Source organism: Rhinopithecus roxellana, chromosome 9 (assembly GCF_007565055.1).
Source record: "Rhinopithecus roxellana isolate Shanxi Qingling chromosome 9, ASM756505v1, whole genome shotgun sequence".
In the NCBI taxonomy this organism is placed as follows: Eukaryota; Metazoa; Chordata; class Mammalia; order Primates; family Cercopithecidae; genus Rhinopithecus; species Rhinopithecus roxellana.
The window spans coordinates 58,997,932-59,023,396 of record NC_044557.1 but is presented as its reverse complement, the minus strand read 5'-3'; the positions used below and the strand labels follow the sequence as shown (position 1 = coordinate 59,023,396).

General features: G+C 37.6%; 1 protein-coding gene across 1 annotated transcript; it reads right to left on the bottom strand.

Annotated features, from left to right (window-relative positions):
- Nucleotides 1–771: 771 nt before the first annotated feature.
- On the bottom strand, nt 772–24,520 carry PLEKHF2 (pleckstrin homology and FYVE domain containing 2). Its single transcript, XM_010360636.2, has 2 exons — nt 24,216–24,520; nt 772–3,429 (listed from the first exon to the last, which is right to left on the bottom strand). Exon 2 carries the CDS (start codon nt 3,413–3,415, stop codon nt 2,666–2,668), a length of 750 nt encoding a protein of 249 aa, XP_010358938.1. The 5' UTR covers nt 3,416–3,429; nt 24,216–24,520; the 3' UTR covers nt 772–2,665.
- Nucleotides 24,521–25,465: the final 945 nt, after the last annotated feature.

Genomic DNA, 25,465 nt, shown 5'->3' with positions numbered 1-25,465 from the left:
TTATGGCTGAATAATATTCCACTGTGTACACAGACCACCTTTTCTTTATCCATTCATTTGCTGATAGACACTTACGTTGATTCCATATCTTGGCTACTGTGAATGCTGCTGCAATGAACATGGGAGTGCAGATTCTCTCTTCAACATACTCATTTTTTTCAGATATTAATATATATTTAGCAGTGGGATTGCTAGATGCTATAGGTAATTCTATTTTCACCTTTTGAGGAACCTCTACTGTTTTCCATAATGGCTGTGCTACTTCACATTCCCACCAACAGTGTGCAAGGGTCTCCTTTTCTGCATCTCCTTGCCAACACTTCTTTCATCTTTTTGATAACAGCCATTCAACAGGTGTCAGGTATTATTATCTCATTGTGGCTTTAATTTGCATTTCCCTGATGATTAGTGATCTTGGACATTTCTTCACATACCTGTCAGCCACGTGTATGTTTCCTTCTGAGACATGTCAATTCAGGTCAAGTCATTCCTTCTAACAGTAATTAGACAGCAAAGCCAAATTATATTAAGGCACTTCCCCATAACATTAAGCCATATCTTCAGCATTTGGAAGAATGTTTGTTTTCTGAGCCTTCGTGCGGTAAATCCAAAAGGGAGTTTTGTTCACTGCTCTCACCTACTGCCTAGAACAATGCCTGGCACACAGCAGGAACTCACAGCTGTTGAATTATTAGGCAAAATATGCATAATATATTTATTATCTTAGCAAAGGGGGGAATCCTCAAGTCACAATATACAGAGAACAGAAAGTAAGTTGTAAAATATTTTTTATTGTAAAAACAAAGTCAATAAAGGTTGACAATGTAAATGTTATCTCAGAACATTTCCCCTTGGTTCCTGAATTTGCTAGATTCCTATGTACCAGCAAGTCTCCATTAGCATTTCTCAGGTTTCATGATCCTTTTCAGATATGTTGGTTGATTATATGTATATATTGCTTACAAACAAAAATCCACCTGATATTAAAACAAACCCCAAAAAAATCATAAAAGCAAGCAAACGAACAAAAAACCCTAGTTTTGTTGTGCTTTTCTTTCACATTTCCTACAGGGAGATTTGTATATCTCAGATGCTTTCAAAATCTAATAGGTAAGTAAAATTAGTGCCTTAACCAAACAGTAAGATACCAAAGAATCCTCCATCACAAGTTACTGAATCAAACTTCTCATGACATTTGCAGTATATTCAGATTTGAAGATTTTTTTTTAATTTATAATTTAAAACAAACTTTAGACTGCTGATTTTCCATATTTCAAAGACTGTAGCTGTTTGCAGCATATAAATGGAGAGAGTAGTGCAAAACACATCAAGTTTTATATGATAAATATATACTTTCAACCTAATGGCTGCCTCAAAAGTAAAGAGTGAACAATTACTTCTCAAAATAAATCTAGATTGACTTTCAGTTCACAATTTAGAAATAGCAATTGCTACTCTATTTCCATAGATTGCAAACTGATTTCAGATACAGATTACACATACAATTGTTTTACAAAAATAGAAATATTGTTTGGGATTTTACAAAACTTTATAAAATATAACACTATATTTGCAAATTCAAGATAGTTTCACACTGAAATAGATAATACTTCCACGATATGAAGTCTAGCCAGACTTAAAGTGGTCTGCCTTGAAACCATCCTTACACATTATTTCCTCCAAATCTTCTAGCCTAGGTAAATCTGTGCTCTAACACAGGCTTTGTAAAAAAGAAATTGTTTATTTTCAAGGGTTTTATAAGATTTTCAATCCAGAAATAATGTTAAAGCAGATGAATTTATATCTAAAAATATGTCTTACTAAAGGTGGAAGCTAATGCAGTATAATTCTATGTAACTGATAAATTTCAAACCAAATTCCTAAGAATGACAACCTATTATTAATTTAAAATATATATTTGATAATTATAATTTGGGACCTATATAAAACAAATATATAATCACAACTATTTTATGGAAAAATATTTATTCATATAGAGTGAAAATACCTCCAAACTTAGTTATTTGTAGCTGTCGGATGAGAAGTATTTCCTAATTACACCCATTCATAAACACTCACTTTATCACTTCAAAGAGCACCAGTGTATTTTTTCAAAATCCAGAAAGTAAGAAGGTAGGGGGCTTATTTCATGTAACAGTGCTATTATGATAAGGCACCACTAGGTATATGAAAAAGCCAAACAAAGTATTTCCAAATCATGTGTTTTTGTTACTGGTGTTTTAACCAGTAGACAGGATGGTTAGAAAAAAGCTACTAACATATTAATGAACCACATTATAACCCCTTTCCCACCATTCTGTGCTTTTAGTTTTACCTATAACAGAAATGAAAACAACAAAGTAGTACATGATCTGTTAAACAAACATCTTTTCCCAACCTTCCAAGAAAATAACCTAAAAATAAACAAGAATAAGAAACAAAAAATGTATCTGATATATTTGCAAAAGTCTATCCCTGTAGAAGAGTGCGAGGAGTGGGAGAAGGCAGGGGACCTACTTTCTATGGAATATATTGAGGCACATAGGTTACAAGTTTCTCAGGCAAATTCATGGCTAGAACAAAACAGAGAGCTCAGAATCTTACATTTCCCCCAAAGCTGATTTCTCAGATAGCCACACCTGATTAAATACTCCCAAATGTGTCCTTAGTCACTGCTGTCATCATCATCATCATCATCAGACATATCATTTAAAGGAGACTTCAATGACTGACTATAAGAATCTGATCTAGCAGGCTGGCATGTGGCCATGTCCCCAGTAGAAAGCAGGTCATAGCAGAAGTCACAAATCCGCACAGGCTTAGAGGACTGGCTGGGAAGAAGAAATCTCTTTTCAGAGCAGGGCCCACAGACAACAAAACCACATTTGCGGCAATGGTGGCGACGATTAACAGGTGTGAATTTTGCTTTCTGACAACGCATACATACAGTTGCCTCAGAGTCAGGAACCCAGACAGCAGCATGTTCATTACTGGGTGTCTTCCCACTTTTGGAGAGTAAATCAGTAACACATTTATTTATGTGATTCATCCATTCTGATTTCTCCGTAGCAGTGGCAGCATAAACTGCAAAAGATTTAGTTGGTGTCTTGATTAGCCATCCATTCCTTAAGTCTCCCTCATCTTTGATGGAATCAATAGTGACATTTTCCAGGGGAATAATATGTTGTTTGTTATATTTTTTCTTCTGGATGACAATATTGCCATATACAAGAATATCATTAAATAAGAAAAACTGCCTTGCTTTGGGTTTTTTTCTGCACAACTTAGTCAATACTCCTTCTCCAATAAGAACTCGTCCAGGTATAGTTAAAGGTTGACCAGCTGCTCCGAAACAGTTTTCCACTATGCTTATACGTCTAGTATTTGCTTCACTGTTTGCCAAGCGATCCACCATCTTTCACTAATAGCCTTTTTAAAAAAAAAGAAAAAGAAATTAGCACATATAAATTATAAATTCCTGTAAGTTAATTATATATAAATTTAAGCTAACAAATCATTGCTTCTACACAAAGGCAAAATGTTCTAAACTTCTTTCCCTCTAAGATAATCACTAAGCACACCAAAAGGGCTAACATGTCTCAGTTTTTAAAATCATCAAAAACACTTATTTGTCATCTCCATGTAGCACCACACTAGTTAAGCAGGTATTTGTAAAAGTATAAACTTCCTACAGACATAATTGAATGAAAGATGATTGGATAATTAACATAACTTATCTCTGCAAAATAATGTTCAATGAAATGTAATCTCAATGGGATTCTGAACAATAGAGAACAAAATGTTACATAAACTAAGACAAATGACTACTATTTTCCCAGTGAGCTATTACCACTGAGCTACAGCCTTAATTATCTCACCTGGATTACTATAACTGTTTCCCAATATGTCTCCTGGCCTTCATTCAGTCTTGCCCCCAAATCATCTTTTGGCAGTGATCTCTAAAATGCTAATTTGACTCTATCATTGCTCAAAATGATCCCTTAGCCTATTAAATACAGGGTGTTCAAGGCCTTTCATTACTTGGTTCTTACTTGTCACTGCAGCCTCACCATAAGTCACTCTTCACCTCAAATGTTACATTCTAAGAACACTCTGCTACTTGTAGTCCATTTCACTGCTGTTCCTTTTACTACTTACTACTGCAGCTAACTCAAACTCATCCTTCAAGACTTAGTTTACGTTATCATATCTCCTCCAAGAAGCCTTCTTTAAACTCCCATGCTAGACTAAAACCCTTCCTGTGACCTATCCATATTCCATGTATATTCTAGCTTCACTTTTACCAAAGGACTGAAATCTGTTCCTCCATAGACCATTGCAGAACCTAAAAAGCAGAGATCATCTGATAGCTATGTTTGAAACTGATATGGTCTGACACAGCAAAGGTACTAAAAAATGTTAACATTTTAACAATGTGCAAAACACCATATTAATCTAAACATTTAATCTATAAGTCCAATATTAACTTCACTCAAGTCCCAAAGTTGTATCCTATTTCAAACCTACTAAACTCACACTACTATACTATAACCAAGTCATATTAAAGAACAATAAGCCTTGAGAAGAAGCACATTTAAAGTTTAAAGACTAACAGCATAGTACAAGTTCCAGTATTCAGTTCAAAAACTGACATTATAACCCTTCTTGGCCTCCATTAAAAGGACACTAGAATTCTGGTTATTCCTGAATTCTGTCTCCCTCCAAATCTAGGGTCTTTGTAAAGGCCTTTTGTCCTCCACAAAGGTAGGATGTGGCAGGCCTAAAAGTTGTTCCCAAGAATTAATAGGATAACCCATGGTTCCAAACTGGACAGGTTTCTCTTTCTAATTAGGACTAATATGCCAGCCAATTAAAAGTCTACTATCCTATGCACAAGTATATCACAGAAAAGGAAATAAAAACAGCTAATAAACAGGAAAAGAGGCTCAATCTCTATCATAAAGAAATGATATTAAACATTAGTGTATTTTTCACTTAGATTAATAAAAATTTTTAAACTTACTAAGATGCAGTACTCATAAAGGTATAGGGAAATAGGCACCCTTGTACACTACACAGAATATGTGCATTCACCAATCTAATTAAAGAAATTTCACTCACATGCATAAAGATATCTTTATATCTTTATATCCTATGTACAAGGATAATCAGTACAGCATTGTTTATAACAGGAAAACAACTGGAAAAGCTGCAAATATCCATCAAGAGAAATTGGTTGAAAAAGTTATGACATACCTTTAATCATATCTCTTGAGAATAAGATAGATCTAAAACTAGTGACAAGGAAAATGCTCAAGATCTTCAGGTGGGGAAAAGAGATGCATATCCTGATCTCATTGTTATTTCAAATAAATACCATATTTCATCAATCTAAGATGCTATAGATTTTAAGACATATTTATGTACAACTGATAAAGAGAAAAATGTTGCCAATTAAATCACAGCATACCACTGATTATAAGACAGCCCAATTTCAAAGACATAAAATATAGTAAAAAATGTTTCTCTTTAGACTCAATGGAATACATATTTCAAAAGCATAATCATAGACATCTGTATATGTAAGCACACACAGAACATAAAGTTAGAAAATATATACTATACTATCAACAATGGTAGTTTATCTCTGGAAAGTCTAATTATGGATCATTTTTTCATATTTTACATTATATTCAGGCATTCAACAAGTATTTGTCAGGCACTTAGGATCCAGGTGCAGGAAAAGTAAAAATAAACAACACAGGTGATCATACTTGAGTATGTGACAATAAATAAAAATTTTTAAAAATAATGAATTAAACTATACAGGCAAGGTCCCTGCTCTTCAGGGTTTACATTCTAGTTGGGGAGGGGGAAAGAGAAAACAAAATCGAGAATCTAGTACTAATCAATGCTATGATTTTTTTAAAGTGATTTTTAAAAGAAACTGAGAGTCACTATTCAGACTAGATGGTCAAGAAAGGCCTTTAGTGGTGTCATTTCAGCTGTACTAGATGGGCAGACATAAGAAGGGGTAAGGATAGGGGAGAATATTCCAGACAAAAGGAGTAACTGCAAAGGCCCTAAAGCAGGAAAAGATGTTGGCACTTAAAAAAAAAAACTCACAGATCTATTTATCTCCACCTGAATCAACTACTGAGTCCACTCATTTCGACATATAGTTATTAATTAACTCATATACAACACAGATTTCCTATTATTGCTACTATGAAAATTAATACTATCATAAATTTGTAGAGTGCTTTTCATATTATTTTCTGATTTGAACTGTTTGAAATGCCTATAAAGTCACTAGAGAGGTTTTCATTGTCCCCCAAAGAAGCATCTAATAATATTAGCTGAACTGTGGGCTGATGAAGACATTAAGGCACAAAGATATTTAATAATGTAAAAGCAAAACTTAACCTGGGATGAACTCTACTCATAGGGAGTCCAACCAATGTGCTGAACACTTTGCACTTAACTACTGTATTTCCCTCTTGCAGCAACCTTGTGATACATGCACTATTAGCTCCATTTTACGGATGAGTAAACAGACAAAGAGGGGTTAAATAACTTGCCCAAGGCTGTCACAGCAGACCAGGCCTCAAATCTGATTTCTCTGTGATGTTACAGTATGTTATGGTACACTAATTGTTCCTTCGAACTCCACTGACTCTACAAGAACTCTAAGGAAGCTATTAACTAACCTCTGGACCTTCACTGCAAACCCTAAAAATACTGAAGATAAGGGAATATTACCTTGAACAAATCACCTGAAAGGATGGATATGTCATGATTTACCCAGCTAGTCTCTTGATAATCTTTCATTGTCCAAATTTTTCAATATATTAAATCTAAATCTTTGTTCATAAATCTTTCTCCCTGTTTAAGAATGATGCAACTTAAGCGAGGTTTGGGGCATTATGAATTAGTATATGGCTGCAGCAAAGCAAATAGCTTTCAAAGTTTGACAATGACCAACATAAAACACATTTTATATTGCAAGGTTACAAACACTCACATAATTATTTCAACAATGATCGATGCATTATTTTATCTTCATTCATTTTAATGATTCTGGCAGCCCACTTGATTGATTGATGAGTTGTCACCTATAACTGAAAAACAATGGGCATACACAAAACCTAACGCCTTTGGCCTTAAGCAGCCTCTTCCATTATCCTCTTTCATTTTCTGTATGTGTCAGACATAAAAAAAGATAGTAAGCGCTGAACTAAAAAACCCAGGAATACACAAATGCTGCCCTGCACACACACACACACACACACACACACACACACACACACACGAGAAAGACAGAATGGTGGTAGGGAAATAGGAACCAGCAAGGAAAGAAAGGAGTGGGGAGAGGTTATCAAAAGGGAATTCAAAGTGCCACTTTTATCTGGGTTACAGCTAGATACCCCAAATAATGTTCTTTGGTAAACTGGATTAGGGCACTACCATTTGGCTCAGGGCCTAAGCAAGGCCTCCCCCTTCCCCTAAAGCCCAAATCTAAATTTACTTCCAGCACACTGAGGTGCCCCAAGCAGTAAGAATACTATACTTTTGTGAGAGGACTAGAATACAAAATTACAGGGCCTAGCCAAGGACTGAGTCCTTCCCATATCCTACTCGTTGAGGGGCACCAAAAGAGGAAGCAGAAGAGAGCTATAAACATGGTTCAATTTGAGTAATGTCTAGTTTTCTTGGGAAAGAGTATTAGTGAATATAGGAGAACTAAGAAGAAAGCTTTCCCATCCCCTCGCGGAAGTGGCTTCACAGAACAAATTCCAAGAAGTAAACAAAATTACTGGGTCAAAAGGCAGGAATAAAGAATCTCGCTACCTTTTACAAAATTTCCATTCTGGAAGTAACACCAATTTACCAAGCAGCACAATGACAGTATCCGTTCCATCTTGTCCTACATATGGTATTTTTCTTTAAAAATTTCAGCAAGCATGACAGATTTTTAAAAGCATCTTGCTTTATTCATTTGACTCACTTTTATTTAGTGTTTATTCATCCAACAATTATTCACTGAGCACTCTCTAGATGCTGGGTATTACACTTTTCTTCTCAGAGCTTAGAGGCCAGTGGAAGAGAAAGCCAATAAATAAATAGGCAATTCCAAAAGATGAAGTATAATGAAGGAAATAAGCCGGCTGTCAAGATACAGGGGGAAACTCATTTAGATTGAGTAGTACAAAAAGGCCTCACTGAGGTAGTATTACAAACTGAGTCTTAAGGGATGAGGAGTCAGCCATGCAAAGGAAATATTATAAACAAAGGTCCCAAGACAGGAAGGAAAAGTACTTTTAATTGAATGTTTTATTCCATAGCTACCTAATGAGGTTAATGATTTTCTAATGTGTTTATTAATCAATTGCATTTTAAAACTATATATTTAGAGGTTATTAATCTGAGTGTGTTACACATAAAAGCTATTAATCCTTTGTTTTCCTATTAATCTATAGTTTCATGGTGTTTGACACGAAGTCCGTTGTATTTCTTAAGCAGTTAAACTTACAGATCTTTTCTTGGTGATTCTTCTTCCATCACTCCTAAGCTTCCCTATCCAGATATCAGATGCACCTATTTATTATCTATGCTTTATGACACAAACTCTACATTTAATCATTTTATCCACCTAAAATGTATTCTGGCATAGGTAAAAATACTTTTTTGCTTTTCCAATATTTGCATTCTAAAAGAACTAACTAATTGTTCCAGAAACACCAAGAACTGTGTGACCTCAGACACCCTTACTTGTAAATGGGAGTAATAGCAGATACATCAAGGAAAAGATTAACGAGATAACGTATATAAAACGTTCAGCAAGTAGTCAACAAGTGGTAGCTTGCATTAATGCTATTAGTAATCTAACCTACTGATTGATGTCACTCTCATATTAAATTTTTACCTATTCTAAAATCTGCTTCCAGACTATCTGCTTTAATCCATTAACCTGTTTCATATTTCCTATTTCAGTACCATATATCTGGTAGCTCTATTCTAGACCATTACTCAACTTACTTAAAAACATTTTAACTAATCTTGTTTATCTGTCCAGATAAAATCTACTTAGAATAGTGGTTCTCAACCTTAGCTTCACATTGGAATCACAAGGCAGATTTAACCTTTGGCATATCAGAAAAAAAATGTTCACTTAATACTTTTTATTTTTAATATTTTAAGTAATTTTATGACTAATTTACAAAAATAATAAAGGGGTAGTTTAAAAAAAAAACTAAGAGAAAGCTTCATAAACACTTAAACATAAGAAAATTTTTAATTTCATCTTTCTCTGATTTTAAAGGTATATATATCCAAAATAGGAAACATCCTTTGAATGAAACTTTGAATGCATGAACATGGATTATTTCCATTTTTTGTCCTTAGAAATATTGTTAATTCTTGAGTTTGAAAAAAACTCATCTAGGAAATCATCATTTGAAGACTCACAGTCTAAGATTTCACTTATACAATTAAATTCACTATCATTATTAAGTGTTGTTTCTTTGCATTTATTTTCTGACTTGTATAATAGTTTGAAAATGTCTTCCTTCGCTTTTTGCTATTAAAGACAGAAAATAAAAAATGAAAAAACATGAATTCTCAAATATGTTAAATGAAAGTTTAGAACAAAAATGCTAAAAAGGATGATCTCAAAACTGTTTTTGTATCTTTTTGAGAAATGATAAAGTAGTGATGCTATATTTCACCATTGCATCATCCTTCTTGGCAATTCTATCACTCTTCCATTTTCTTCTTTTTGGCATAATTGGAGGAAATTAATGAATAATGATTAAATAATTCGCAGGAAAATGAAATAGCAAAATGCTTCAAGATATAGGAAAAGCAAAATCACTAAGATCCCATAATATATCTTAGATTTATGAATGCCCAAAGAAACCATATGGTAACTGCATGCTAGAATGAGTTTTATTTTGCTTTTTAAAATAAGTAAATTTTGTTTTTGTTCTTTGGAAGACTTTAAGAAATGAGTTATAGAATATGAACCAATATAATAATTAAAACTATCAGAAAAGAAACCCAAAACCTAAAATTAAGAACAATGAATTCTGCTCATAAATATCAAGGGTTAAGAAACATCAATACCTAGATTCTTCCCCAGATAGTCTAATTTTACTGGTCCGGGGTATGCAGGGTAAGACCTGTGCACCAGAATATTTTTAAAGCTCCTCAGATAATTGTAACATGTAGCTAAGGTTTAGAACCATTTTTTAATTACGATAAATAAATAAAAGAATAAAATCCCACTGAAATGTTGATGAAACTTACGTTATACCCGTAAATTAATTTAGAATTAACATCTTTACAGTTTTGAGCATTTAAGGGTGATAGTATCTCTTCCCAAGGCTTCAAATCTGTTATGGCATAGTAATTTTGTATGTTTCTTCTGTAAGATAGTTACACTTCTTAAATAGGCTCCCAGATTTTATATACTTTTTGTTGCCACTTTGAATCTAAGCTCTTTTTCACAGCATGTTTTCTAATTAGTTAAAATTGTTAATAGGAAAACTATTGATACTTGTTTCTTTTCACATTCAGGTACTTCATAGAATTCTATTAATTTCAACAGTTTTCAACTTGACTTTTTTTTTTCTTTTTCTTTTCTTTTTTTTTTTTTTTTACATTGTCTTCTTTTCCAGCAGTGCCTGGCAGTGTTAATTCGCAGTTAAAATGTAAAAATTAGAGCAGAAGCATATCTTTTATAAAGCCAGCTTTTATATACCAATTTTTAAAAATAATCAAAGGTTTCAAGTTATCTTCTGCACACTGCAGACAAGAACTGCATTTACATTGTCTAAACTCCATCCTAGTCTTTTGGTAACATCCTGCTTTTAAAGTAGCATGTTCTTCAGTGGGGTGTCTACTACCTGTTAAAAATGTAATTAGAAGAGGAAAAACTCTTAAAAAAAAAAAAAGAGAATCCTACTTACAATTGAGAAGAGAGACCAAATGCCATAGACTAACTACTATGTCCTAGTTCTCTCTACTGGAAAATCAATACTTATCTCATCCTTACAGGTGAGTTTAAAATGAAAACAAATCTAATTTTATTTCTTACATATACCTATGATATCTGTTACCAGTGAGCTTCAGTATTCAACCGTGCATTATAGTGGAAAACCAATGAACTATGAACTAAAGGACCTGGATTCTAATCTTGGTTCAGACACTAAATAAGTGATTTCATATGAATTACTTACCTTTTTTTTTTTTTTTTAAGGAAGAAAACATAATTTTTAAAGCCCTTTCAGTCCTTAAAATAGTGAGTCTTTGATAGTAAATGGGCCATATTTTCTGGTTTACTGTAGACTTACTTGTCTATGAGTAAATTTTTAATCAAATTTATGACTCTTTTAATCTCAATCAAGATTTTAAAATTCGTGTTACCGATGGACTGAAACTTTACAGAAAATGTAAAAGGAAAGGAAGAAGCTAACGAGCAACTGGAGAACAGAGGTAAAAACAAACAGCAATAAACTATCAGAGGTACATCCTCCTGAGCAAATGTATAATATCAAAGCAAACTATTCCTTTCTTAATACATCTAAGTCAAATGAACAAATATTCTGAGTACCTACCATCTGCAAGGGACAAGACAGTTCTTACTTTCAAAAATTCTACAGTTTAGTAGCCAGAATTATAATCAGGGAATTTTTGGTAAGAGTCTCAATAAACCATTAAGATGATAAAGCAAAAAAATAAATACTTGAAAATTTAGCAAATTGCATTTGGAATTTTAGTAAACTCTACTTATTCCAACAAAAAGAGAGGTCAAGATTTTTTCTGTCCCTTTCCACCAGGATTTCTGCCACTGTGGCCAACCAACTACACAATATGTGTTGTAGAAATTACTAGTGATAAAAGGAAGAGGTTCATTTCTTTGGTAAGACAAAACTTTCATATGTTAATTTTAAATTTATTAAAACTGGATTAAGAAAAATGGAAACTTCAAAATTCTGAATCACATTTAGACAGAGGTCATTTTTTTTTTTCTTTAAATCTCTCATAGGCACCAAATGTGCCTATTACTGAAAAGTAGACTTATTCTACAATCTCAGCCAAGAAAGAAAAAAAGGAAGTAACATTTACTCGGCACCTACACATGTGCATAATAGCACATCCACATTATACTCTTTCATTTAATAATCTCGATTTTGTTGCGATCATTACTTTAATTTTACAAAAAAACTGAGTCATGAACTAATTAGCTAAGCAATTATCAAACGGCCTCACAGTTTTGTTTTTGTTTTTTTCCCTGGGTTTTTTGTTTTTTGCTTTTTCTTGAGACAGAGTTTCACTCCTGTCACCCAGGCTGGAGTGCAATGGCAAAATCTCGGCTCACTGCAACCTCTGCCTCCCGAGTTCAAGCAATTCTCCTGTCTTAGCCTCCCGAGTAGCTGGGACTACAGGCAGCCACCACCATACCCTAATGATTTTTGTATTTTTAGTAGAGACGAGGTTTCACCATGTTGGCCAGGCTGGTCTTGAACTCCTGACCTCAGGTGATCCATCCGCCTCGCCTCCCACAGTGCTGGGATTACAGGCTGATTGGTGCGTAGTTTGAGTTTGATGCTCACCCTGACCATAAAATGGAGTAGACAGCTTAGCTGGATGTAGCTAGAATGAATAAAAGGCCTAGGCTGAAATTAATTAGGGGGTTGGGAATAGGATGGGGGGTTCATAGGAGAAGGGCAATAGAAAAGGCTAAGGTTGGGGCAGTAATATAGAGGATAATGGTGGATGTTGAGGGTTTTCAGGGTTCTTTAGTGAAGAGTTTTACTGCGTTGGCGAAGGGTTGTAATAGCCCACAGGGGCCTACAATGTTAGGTCCTTTGCGTAGTTGTATGTAGCCTAGTATTTTTCGTTCAATAAGCGTGAGGAATGCTATGGCGGCTAGTAGGGGTGCAATAAGAAGTAGAAGGTTTGTTACAGGCATGGTGTTAAGAAGAGGAGTTGAACCTCTGATTATAAAGTTTTAAGTTTTATGCAATTATCAGGCTCTGCCATCTTAACAAACCTTGTTCTTGGGTTGGGTGTGTGGTATTCTATTAGATTAAGATTATATCATCTATGGAGAGAGGGCGCTTTGTGAAGTGGGCCCTATTTCTCTTATCCTTTCGTACAGGGAGAAATATAGAATAGACAGAAACCAACCTGGACTGCTCCGGTCTGAACTGAGATCATATGGGACTTCAATTGTTGAACAAACGAATCTTTGATACCTTCTGCGCCATTAGGATGTCCTGATCCAACATCGAGGTCATAAACCCTATTGTCGATATGGACTCTAGAATAGGATTGCGCTAATATCCCTAGGGTAACTTGTTTCGTTGGTCAAGTTATTGGGTCAATTGTGCATATTGATTCGCTTTGGCTGGTGTGGCCTTAGCATAGGTTGTTTGGAGGCTGGGTTATGCTCCGAGGTCACCCCAGCCAAAATTTTTAATGCAGGTGCAGTAATTTAAAATCTGTAGATTTGTATAGTTTTGATTGCATTAGTAAATTAAAGCTCCATAGGGTCTTCTCGTCTTATTGTTTTATGTCCGCCTCTTCACAGGCAGGTCAATTTCACTGGTTAAAAGTAAGAGACAGTTGAACCCTTGTGGTGCCATGCATACAAGTCCCTATTTAAGGAACAAGTGATTATGCTACCTTTGCACAGTCAGGGTACCGCAGTCATTAAACAAGTGTCACTGGGCAGGCAGTGCCTCTAATACTGGTACTGCTAGAGGTGATGTTTTTGGTAAATAGGCGGGGTGTTAAGTTTGCCGAGTTCCTTTTACTTTTTTTAAACTTTCCTTAAGAGCATGCAGGTGTTGGGTTAACAGTATGAGTAGTATTGGGTTTGTTTTTTGTTTGTTAATATTAGGCTGTGCCACTGTGCCCAGCCTTTTTTTTTTTTTTTTTAATGCATATTCTTTCCATTATACCTTCACCTTCAGAAATAAATACGGCAGAAGTATTTTTTGCATATGGACCTATATTATGTATTTGGAATAGCCACTGACAAAATAAGAGGAAAAGAAATTACATATCTATGGTAATAACTATAAGATACACTCAAAATGATTCTTCAAATACTAAAAAGAAGTAAAAGGCAAAGCTATGACTAATTTAGGGTACTAGTAAAGGCAGTTTCATATAGGTAAGATTTGATAGCGATATAGTATGTAAGAACAACTAAGTCATAGTTGAAGATTTTAGAAAATGAGTTTGGAAAATCAGAACAGTCACATTGGAGGTTTAAAAACATCTTTAGAGAGGTAGGAGAGAGGGAACGAATATGGATTTCAAGTTCTAAACAAGCCCTTTAAATTTTACTATTTAAATCAGGGGTGTCCCATCTTTTGGCTTCCCTGGGCCATGCTGGAAGAACTGTCTTGGGCCACACATAAAATACACTAACACTAATGATAGCTAATGAGCTAAAGAAAATAAGAAAAGAAAAAAATGAAAAAGACAAAAAAAATCACACACACACAAAAAATCTCAAAATGTTTTCAGAAAGTTTACGAATTTATATTGGGCACATTCCAAGCTGTCCTGGGCTACATGCACCCCGTGGGCTGCAGATTGGACAAGTTTGATTTAAATCATCCTACACAAGGCAAGATTAATATTCTCTAACTATTGCTATAATCAAGTATGTCTATTCAGAAACCAGATTCCTTGGGCAACAGAATCAAACCTAAAATCCTTAACCTGGTATTCAAGGCCCTTCACAGTCAAGTCCTAACCTGTTGCAATCTATCCTTCCAGTTTTACCTCTTTCTCTACATTCTCTTTGTTATAGTCAAATCAGACTACTAGCTATTACCAGAATATGCTCTGGGCTTCCCTTCCCTACCTCTAAGCTTGGCATGTCCTCCCTCCTTTGTTCTTCCCTATTTACTGAAATCTCACCAATTCTTCAAGACACTCAGTTCAATCACCTCACAGCCAAATATTGTGGCTGGGTATATCCTGTGGCCAGGTATATCCTCATACCATTTTATTTGTACCACTTTATAGCACTTATAGTCTATTTGTTTCATAAAAATGTGTGTACTTGCTCATTCCCAACAGATGTGGAGGTTCCTTAAAAAAAGATTATTTCCTCCAACTTTGTACTTGCAACAGCACCTAAAAAAATACTTGTATAAATGGCATCAATGTGCACTGAACTGAATATGATCAGCAGTTAGAAGTGGCAGCAGCTCTCAATCTTGAGTTTGATGAAAATCAAAGACTTCATTTTTAACGTCTACATTAATTTTCACAGAAAACAGGAACCACACCCTACCCATCAACTGCTTCACTAGACCCACAGATTTTAAATTTACAAGCAAATGTTGTGGCCCATTTCAGTACAGTATATAATTAAAAATTCTAAGTATTGAGCAAGGCATATCCTGTTTTTTAAAAAATTTCAATATCATGATAATATATATAAATGATTTCTTCTTTCTCCAAAAAGCACAGCTGTTTAGTTAGTAAATAAAAAATGATGATTACGTGCATATTTTCACCATCACAAAACTCAGATTCAAAAACTCACATCATTTCTAAAAGTATTTGTACAGGGGCAGCTGTACAGTGCTGACAGCTGTAAAGAAAGCATTGGATAATATCTAAAAAATAGCTTGGGCACAACGGCACAAGCCTGTAATCCAGCACTTTGGGAGGCCGTGGCAGGTAGTTCACTTGAGCCCAGGAGTTCAAGACCAGCCTGGCCAACATGGTGAAACCCCATTTCTACCAAAATTACATAAATCAGCCAGGTATGGTGGTGTGCACTTGTGGTCCCAGCTACTCGGGAGGCTGAGGTGAGAGGATAGCTTGAGCCTGGGGGGCCAAGGCTGCAGTGAATCATGACTGCACCACTGCACTGCAGCCTGGACCACAGAGAGAATCTGTCTCAACAAAAAAAAAAAAGTAATTAAATAATATCTGAAAAATAAACCTGGTAAAGCTCAACTAAAACACTACTGAGGAATTAGTTATCCTGTCACATCCCTGGCCAATTTTCTTTAGTATCATTCAAAATAGTTACAACCTGTTCACTACATTCAAGGTTTATATGTTTGGTGGAAAAAAGAACAAAGAAGACACTAAAAAATAAGATATATGCCACAAGGTTAATACAAAACACAAGGAGGTAAGTATCATAATAAAAATATTAGCAAAGTAGTAAGGAAGCAAAAAAAGCAGAGTGAGGGCATGCCACAGAGAATACAGCATTTGAACACTGAAAACAGGTGAAGAATGAGCGGAATTTAAGAAGGCAAAAAAAAAATGGCTAAATAAAGGCACAAAGCTTTGCAAGTAAAAACTCACATAAAAAGTCACACTGGGTGGGGCGCAGTGGCTCACGCCTATAACCCCAGCACTTTAGGAGGCTGAGGCGGGTAGATGACTTGAGATCAGGAGTTCGAGACCAGCCTGGCCAACAGTGAAACCCCATTTCTACCAAAAATAATAATAATAATACAAAAATTAGTCAGGTGTGGTGAAATGCACCTGTAGTCCCAGCTACTTGAGAGGCTGAGGCAAGAGAATTGCTTGAAACCAGAAGGCAGAGGTTGCAGTGAGCCAAGATCACGCCACTGCACTCCAGCCTGAGCCACAGAGCAAGACTCCCTCTCAAAAAAAAAAAAAAAAAGTCACACTGTACAGCTGCAGCAGAAGCTGTAGGGGAGTTATTTAGTGGGAAAAGAGGGGAAAAATAAGACAAAATATTGTTAATATCTGAGACTTCCTTCTGAAACTTTTGGAAGGAGTGGCCTGATCTGATCTGGATTTTTCTAAGATAACTGTAGAAACAATGAAAGCCAAATTGAGAAGGAAGAGACTGAAAACAGGATCCAGTTGAAAAGTAACTGCAAAAATAGAGGGGAAAGTTGATGAAGAGTCTGAAGCTTACAATAGGAAAAGAAAGGATGGGTCAGATTCAGAACTGCAGACTGGATATAGAAGAGTAAAGCTAAAATTAATCTCCAGGGTTTTAGTCTAAGTGATTAATTCAGAAAAGCAAATTAACTTTTAACAAATTCCAAGTAGCCAAACATTTATTATCACTTGCTCTGTGCAAAGCAGTATTAAAGGACAGAAGATACTCAAAACTGAAAACCTTTGTGGAAGAGAAAGACAGCTATATTCTCATGTTCATATAGACAACTATATATAATTCAGTTGTGTTTCTATAGGAAAGATGATCATGGGAGTATCTGACAAGGAAAAAACCGAAACAAGGAAGGGGTTTGGTATCCCTATAGTGTGCTATAAACTGAGGTATACGGTTAACTTAAATCTGTGCAAAGTCTAACACAGCAGAGGAAAAACAAGCCAAAAACTTTTTTTTTAACATTAAAAAAAAAAAAAAAAAAAAAAACAGTGATGAAGGTCCCAGGGCCAAGGAGTTGAGGTGGGATGTAATTTTGACCAGGTAGAACATCTAGGAACATGTCTTGTAAGAACTAGAAATTCAAGCTGGGCCTTAAAGCAAAAGTAGTAGCTCAAAGTATCTGGGGTTTGGGTATGGATAATGCTACACAAGTCTATTCGCCCAGAGAGGAAATAATGGAGCCTAGGTCAGAGGAGGCAGGGTCAGGAGAAGGCATAGTGATAAGAAGTCTGGTAAAACAGGGATGAGACAAACTGCAAAAGAAAGCAAACATCAGATAAAGAGTTTACACTTTATTATACCGGCCATGGAAAGACAAAGGTTTTTAAATAGAAAAATATTAATCAGACACAGAAGCAGTACACAGGATGGACTGAAGAGAATATGGAGAAGAATGAAGACAAAGAAACCAGTCATATGAGGATTACAACAATCTCTAAATGAAAGGTAAGAAAAGACTGAACCACAATAATTGGCAGATAATGGAGGCATAGCAGACAGGATTTAGGAAATAACTGAATACGTGGATGAAAAGGGACTGTAAGATGACTTCAAAGGCTTAAGGGTAAGCCACTGGGCAGATGCTAGCTTTGTTTCAGGAGAGAAAAGAAATCAGTCTGGGACATATTTATCTTGAAGTCCTCCAGGGCATCCACAAGACAAACACTTGTGCAGGACAGAGATACCAGGATGGGCAGGGAGCTCCAGGACAGACAGATTTGGTAGTCACCCACCTAGAGATACTGGCTGATGCTGGAAGAAAAACGAGGGTGGAGGACCAAAGTTTGGGGAACCCCTACTTTAGAAAGGAGGAAAATTAAGAGAAAAAAGAATGGGACACAAAGGAGCACAAAGCACCTTTTCAACCTGCTCTCACACGTTTCACAGCTCTCAGAGACTAAATAACCTGCCAAAAGGTCACAATCAGCAGTGGGACACACGGAAAGAAAAAAACAAGGATTAATGGCAATGTATAACAATAAAATATCTGAAATTTGTACCCACAAAAATTTATCCTGGAAAAATAAACTGGAGGAAGGGGGTGGAGGGGGTGTGGCATATAAAACGTTTTCCCACTATTAACTCTAATAGTGAAAAACAAAACCTAAATTTCTAGCTGAGGAATAGTTAAATATATCACAAAAAGCTATCATAAAAGAAAAATTTTACTACCTAACTTTTAAAACTTCATCATTGGGAGAAGAATATTAAAGTAATATGGCAAAGGGTCAACATTTACTGATTGACTGATGGGACAGGGTCTTGCTTTGTCACCCAGGCTGGAGTGCAGTGGCACAATCTCAATTCATTGCAACGTCTACCTCCCAGTCTCAAGTGATCCTCCCACCTCAGCCTCCTGAGTAGTTGGGACTACAGGCATGCCACCATGCCCAACTAACTTTTGTATATTTTATAGAGACGGGGTTTTGCCATGTTGCCCAGGCTGGTCTCAAACTCCTGGACTCGAGCAATCTGATCTGCCCACCTTGGCCTCCCAAAGTGCTGGGATTACAGGTGTGAGCCACCACACCCAGCCAACGTTTTTAATATACAAAGGGCTCCTGTAAATCCACAAGAAAAAAGGAAAATATCCCAACAGAAAAATAAGAAACAAATATCAATTTAAAAAAATGAAAATGACCAGAAAATTTTAAAAATGACTCTCAATCCCAATCAAAGAAATAAAAATTAAAATGATATTCATATATTACTCACCTCTCTAAGATGTGGTAAAAATGGGCCTTCTTATCCTTGACAATACTGTATACACACTGGAACAACTTTTCTAAATGCCATTTTGGCAATATAAATGCTTTAGAAAGTTTATACAACAGTTCTATTTCCAATAATATACACAAAAATTAAAAGTGTACAAAGTTGTTCACATGAAGTTCACTCTAGCTTTGCCTATAATATGGAAAAGCTGGAAACAACCTAAATATTTAACAATAGGAGACTAAATAAATTATGGCACATCCATTAATTTTTAGGCAGTTTTTTTTAGAAAACATAATATTCAATGTGAAAAATTGTTAAATAAAGCATTTTATTAAATAAAAGTTTCTAAACAGCACATATAGTATAAGCCGATTTGTTATTTAAAAGTGGTTGATATGCACCAAAAAGTTAGTAGTGGTTATCTCTAAGTACTAGACTAATAATATTTTGATATGCCTAATTATCTTATAATGAACACATTCTCTCATAGACAAAAAAAAAAGCCTTCCAGTTTGGGAAGAAAATACAAAGAAGAATGTGTAGAAAAATACAAGTATAAAAAGCAAAATATAGTTGTATGTACAATTAATAAAAATATGAGCAAAGAACACAAAAATCTTTTTCCCCAACTGTTGTTTAAATGAAACAAGTATAAAGAATTAAAAATAGTTCCACTTCTGAAAATGGGGGGAAAAAAAGATGAAGTTGGTGCAGAGAAGAAAATAGAAAATTCACATCATAAAATCTTAATCATTTTAGAAGGAAGCAAGGTCAAAGTCAAGTGTTTCCAGACTGGGGTTAGCAACCTGACTCGAGTGAAAAAGCAACAGAGAAAATAAGTCAACTTGGGGATAAGAAAAATATTAGAAAGTGACTAGTATATAGCAGGTAGAAAACAAGTATGTAACAATCACCAAAAGTGTGACTTTGGGGGAGAGTGTGGGGCAGGGACAAAAGTAGAAAACTGACCGGTTATACCCAGCAAAGGTCAAGGAGAGGAGAGACTATGTGGTATAGTGAGTTCATGGTTAGAACATGAACTACAGAGTTCAAGGTTGAAAAGAAGGAAGACAACTAATGGCGTAGGAGGGACTGGAGGTGACAATAAGGACAAAAAGCTGCTTCACCAGTTACAACAGAAAAAGAGAAATAGACCCTTGCATCGCCATCTGGCCACAAGGTTTAAGACTTGAGGTAGAGTGGTTCTGAATGATGACAAGTAACATGGTCATAACATGCAGGCTGCTGTTGCAGAGTAGCAGTGAGGGTCACTGGAATTAGTGTAGTTCCAAATGTGGCCATTCTGGCCAGAAATGAATGTAACCCTTACTTAACCTCTATGCACTTCGCTTTCCTCAGTTCCAAGTATTTAATACATCCTTTCTAGCCTGACTGACAGGAATGTGGCTGGCAGCTAACTCCTCTGCATTTTATTCAACTACAAAATGAAGAGCATAAGAAAGGAGATGGGAAATTGAGTTAAATAAAAGGTTCTCCACCTGACTGAACACTAAAGTCAGGGGTGCTTTTAAAAAGAGGCAAAATGACCTATGTTCTGTCCCCAAATCCAGTAATTCTGATTTATTTGTCCTGGGGTGGGATCCAGGCAATATTATTTCTAAGTAGCTCCTCAGGAGATTTTAATGTGCAACCAAGGCTGAAAACTGAACTAGGTATTCCTACAGGCTGCTTCCCTTTAAAAGTTTTTAAATTCTATGATTCTATATAATTCACTGTCATTCTGTTCATGTGTTAAAATAATACTACTATCGTATTCCAGGCCCTTCCACAAACATCGAATCTTGGGTGATCCTCACGATAACACTGAGGCAAATATTTCTGTGCCCATTTCACAAATGAGTCCAGTGAAGCTTACAGAAGTGAAGCGGCTTGTTCAAGAGTCACAAGCTAGCAAGGAGCTGAGCCAGGACAAGGTTTATTTGTTCCAGTCCATCCTACATGCAACTTGCTTTCTTTCCAGTGCACTCACAGCAACCATCTGAATGCCTTTTATTCTCTTCCCAGGACCTCCCTAAATTGAGCACATTAGTTTGTGGTTTACAGTTTGACAGGGGAGAAAGTTATCTTGGGTGGGCGCAGGAAATAAACCCCGAATTCTACAGTCTAAATTACAGAATTACAAAACACCTTAACCTAGAGAGGCTTTCCAACTTAAAACAGCACTGTGAAAGTGTGTCCATCAAGTATTTTTAATTCAGTTAAGTCAACACATACATTGCTTTTAAACATAAGCAGGCAGCTCATGTACAAAGCTGGTTCATCAAAGATAACAGAAAAAAAAATTTTCATAGACTTTCTATTAAGCAGGGCATTCTAAAACTTCTAAGACAATTCCGGCAAAACAATAATTGATAGAGCTATACGGGATTTGTTCCAAGAGCTTAAATGTATAAATATGACCTTTAAAATTTTCAAGCATTAACAATATTTCCATCAAGTTCAAATACATTCAATCACACTTAAAATTATGATTATAATCCTTTTGATGATCCATGGTTTCTCTCTCATACATCAGTAATTATACTTTAATCCATTATCTACTTAGAAATTTCATAAATATTCAAGTTCTGTACTCCCAGGCCAAAATTCACTCAGTTACTAAGGTAAATTATCAACAAAACAACAAAACATATATATATATGTGCGTGTGCGTGTGTGTGTGTGTGTATATATATAAAATAAACCAATTTGTGGATTTAATGGAGTTGATGGCATGTACTGGGAAAAAGACTACAAAGAAGATTTAACTATGATGCTCATGGAATTTACAATTTCATAAGAAATTCATGAAGCATATTTACAAGGAACAAACATATGTGTACTCATCCATTCAAACCTTTCCTGAGCATCTGCTATGTTCTGTCCCCAAATCCAGTAATTCTGATTTATTTGTCCTGGGGTGGGATCCAGGCAATATTATTTCTAAGTAGCTCCTATGTTCTTGGCATACAGGGAATGAAGAGGCAAATCAGCCCCGATGTGTTGCCTGCTGTCACGGAGATGTCATGACAGATCTATGCGATATTTACAGTAATACCATGGGAGAAATTAATTGATTTCTGGAGAGAGAAAGGGAGTGGAATGAGAGAACAGAGCAGAAAAGGCTTCAAAGAGTACAGGCTTAAGTATTTTTAAGGAAAAATTTCATCACAAGGATCACCTGTAAATCAGCTCGCTGGGAAATAAGTATACTGAAGAACTAAATTCAAGTCAGAGCAGTGATAAGAGCAAACGAGATGGACAGATTGCTCCAGAAAACTGAGTTATGTATCCTACAAAGTTATGCTATAGGAAAAATGAAAAGGTTTCAGAGTCATAACATCCCAGTTAAATACCAGCTTGGCTGCTACATTTGTGAAATTAGTTTATTTCATTTCTAAGTAAAAAATAAATATTATAATGGCATTTACTTGACAATGAAGCAAAACTAAAAGAATTCTTAAGAACAACAGAAATTGGCAATAGAGCCTGAGCAACATGGCAAAACCCTGTCTCCACAAAATTCAAACAAAAATTAGCCAAGTATGGTGATGCGCGCCTGTCGTCCTAACTACTCAGGAGGCCGAGGAGGATCACCTGAGCCCCGGGAGGTGGAGGCTGCAGTGAGCCGAGATGACACCACTGCACTCCAGCCTGGGCGACAGAGAGAGAGACCCTGTCTAGGAAAAGGAAAAGGAAGGAAGAAAAAAGGAAAAAGAAATTGACAATCAAATATGAGCAGAAGCTGTATTTTTAGATCTAAAAAGTAAAATTCTCCAAAAATTTGGGGTTTTAGGGCTTACTGTATTTAAGAGGCTTTTCAGTTCATTTAACAGAATTTTAAAGCAAGATGTCTTCATTTAAAAATCATTTAGATTCATTTACTGAGACTGAATCTTTTCTTTTGATGCTTAGTCACTACACTACTTTTATTTAGAGGCCGATTACGTGTGCTTTCCAAATAAATAGCTTAATACCATTCATCCCCCGTGTGGTCGGGACCCAAAGAGATTATAATGAAGCCTTCGTTAATACTGAATTAACGTGAAGACCCCACGAGCTACCAGAGTATTAAAAAAAGGTAAATGCTCAAAACACGGTAGGCATTCACCCTTAAAAAACTAAAGGGAGGGGGAAAAAACTTCAAACTGTCAGGATCACTTCTCCTTATTCTTAAAAGAACACATGCCTTTAAGAGTCTCAAAGTTAGTATCTAAATTTTTCTTTAATGAGTCTCTTCAGCAACGTACTACACAACACGACAAAGAAGGCATTCATCAACAACGTGTTTTGTGAGTCTATGAACTACCGAGGAGGGCTTAGGTGTCTGTAACCTTCATACCCACTTCCACCGCACACTCAAGTTATTGCTGGAATGTACGGAGAGCACACAAGGCTATTCAAGCAACACCAGCAGCGCGCTCTCGGCCTTCAATCACGTTTTTAAAAAGAAAAATAAATTCGGCAAAGGATCATAAAACTTTAAAAGGCTCCAAATAAATAAACCATCACTTCTATCACAGCAAGTTCTGCGGGGCCATTTTTTTCCCCCAACTGACATACAAATATGTAGTTCAGGTCACAACGTCCCCGACACGCAGACCCTGCAAACTTTTCGGCCAGAAATTTGTTGCGACCCTGAGACGCCCCTGGCCGTGTCCGGGACCCCAGTCCTCAGGCGCCAAAACTTCTCGCCCGGCCTCGGGGCTCCTTCCCGCGTCCGCCGGCCCCCGCCCCGCAGACCTGCGGACCGGACCCTCCCCGGCGGTCCCCGTTCCCCCGCGGCGGCGGCGGCGGCGGCGGCGGCGTCCTGCGGGCGCGCGCGGCTTGCTACCGGGCTGGCAGGACGGCGGCGGCGACTGGCCCGCGGGCCGGCCCCGGCGCGAGGGGAGCGGCTGGGAGCGCCCCGTTTCTCACAGACCCCAACATGGCGTCGGCCGCCACCGCCCGCGACGACAACACCTCCCGGCGCCGCGACGGCTCCGGGACCGCGGGAGGAAGCGCCCGGAAAGTTTCACGTCTCCCCTCCCGGCCCGCCAGGAGCCGGCGGACCACCCACTCGGGCTTCACCTACCCCGACGGCCGCAGGCGGCGGCGGCAGCGAAGGCGAAGGTCCGATCCTCCTCGTCGCGGACGCAGGGCGCGGACTCTGCCGGCTCCCCGCCCGGGCCTTCCAGGGTGTGTGCGGTCCGCAGCCCCACTCAGCCGGCGCGATCCAGACGCGGTGGGCGGGCCGGACTCCAGCGCAGCCTCTCGCAGGTGACTCCCCCCGCCCCTCCAGTCGAACCCGACAACGGCCGCCTGGGCTGGCCTCTCCCCTGCGCGCGCACGGGCGCGCCCCCGCCCACACTCCGGACGCGAGCGCGCGGTCACGAGCACACCCACACCGCTCGCTCCCCGCCCTTTCTTGCCAGTTCCTTCGCCCCACCCCTCGCGCCCCTCGCGACGCGCTCTAGGGGCGGGGCCTTTGGCGGAGGCCACACCCACCCAGGCCTGCCGCGGGCGGAGCTTGTGCGTATGTGATGTCTGGACGCGCTCCCGCGACGCGTTGAGGTGCACGTGGGGCGCCTTACCTGACTTTCCTGACTCCGACCAGCCCTTAGAAAGTATTGCTCAACTGTCTACCAAGTTCTTAGGGAGAGTGGAAGAATAGAAGGAAGACACCTCCCCACCCACAGCAGGCCTCCCCAGGGAACTGAAGAACGAGAAAGGCAGGCTTTGGATTTAGATGCCCAAAGGCGTCGGTACTGGCATTTGCTGCTCCCATTTAGCACAGCAATCCTTCCCGTCACACTTTCCCTTTGCTTTACCTAAAATCCCTCCTCTTGAAACCTAGGGAACTGCGGCGACACACACATACCCCACGTGCTCCACCCAGCCCTTTCTTTTAAATGCATACTTTAGAATTCTGGTCTTTCCAAAACTTTGACGACACAAAACCCCATCAGCCTACTTCACATACCTAGAAACTGTAATTATAGCATAGTATATAAGGTTAAATGTGCCCTAATTAATCTGATAGCTAATTGCTCTGGTGGTTGCGTGGAGAGGTAACGAAGTTGCTTAGGGTAGACCAGGGATGGGGGCGAGGTGGGGAGAACAGCATACTTATTTTAAACAAAGTGTGTGTGGTGTGTAAGAGAAAATTGAGTTTTGGTAAATTTTATATTTCTTATTCATCTATTATTTCAGTAAGTTGTTTTAACCTGCGTTTGATTGCTGTTGAATTAGAGTCACTACCAGCCAAGCTGCACGTGGATGAGCACCTAGGGAAGAGAGCAGACTTGGGTTCCGCCCTGCTCTTCCACCTGGGATCCTCCTCCT

Coding starts and splice junctions, on each gene's coding strand:
- PLEKHF2 (XM_010360636.2), bottom strand. CDS start 3,415: ATGGTGGATCGCTTGGCAAACAGTGAAGCAAATACTAGACGTATAAGC.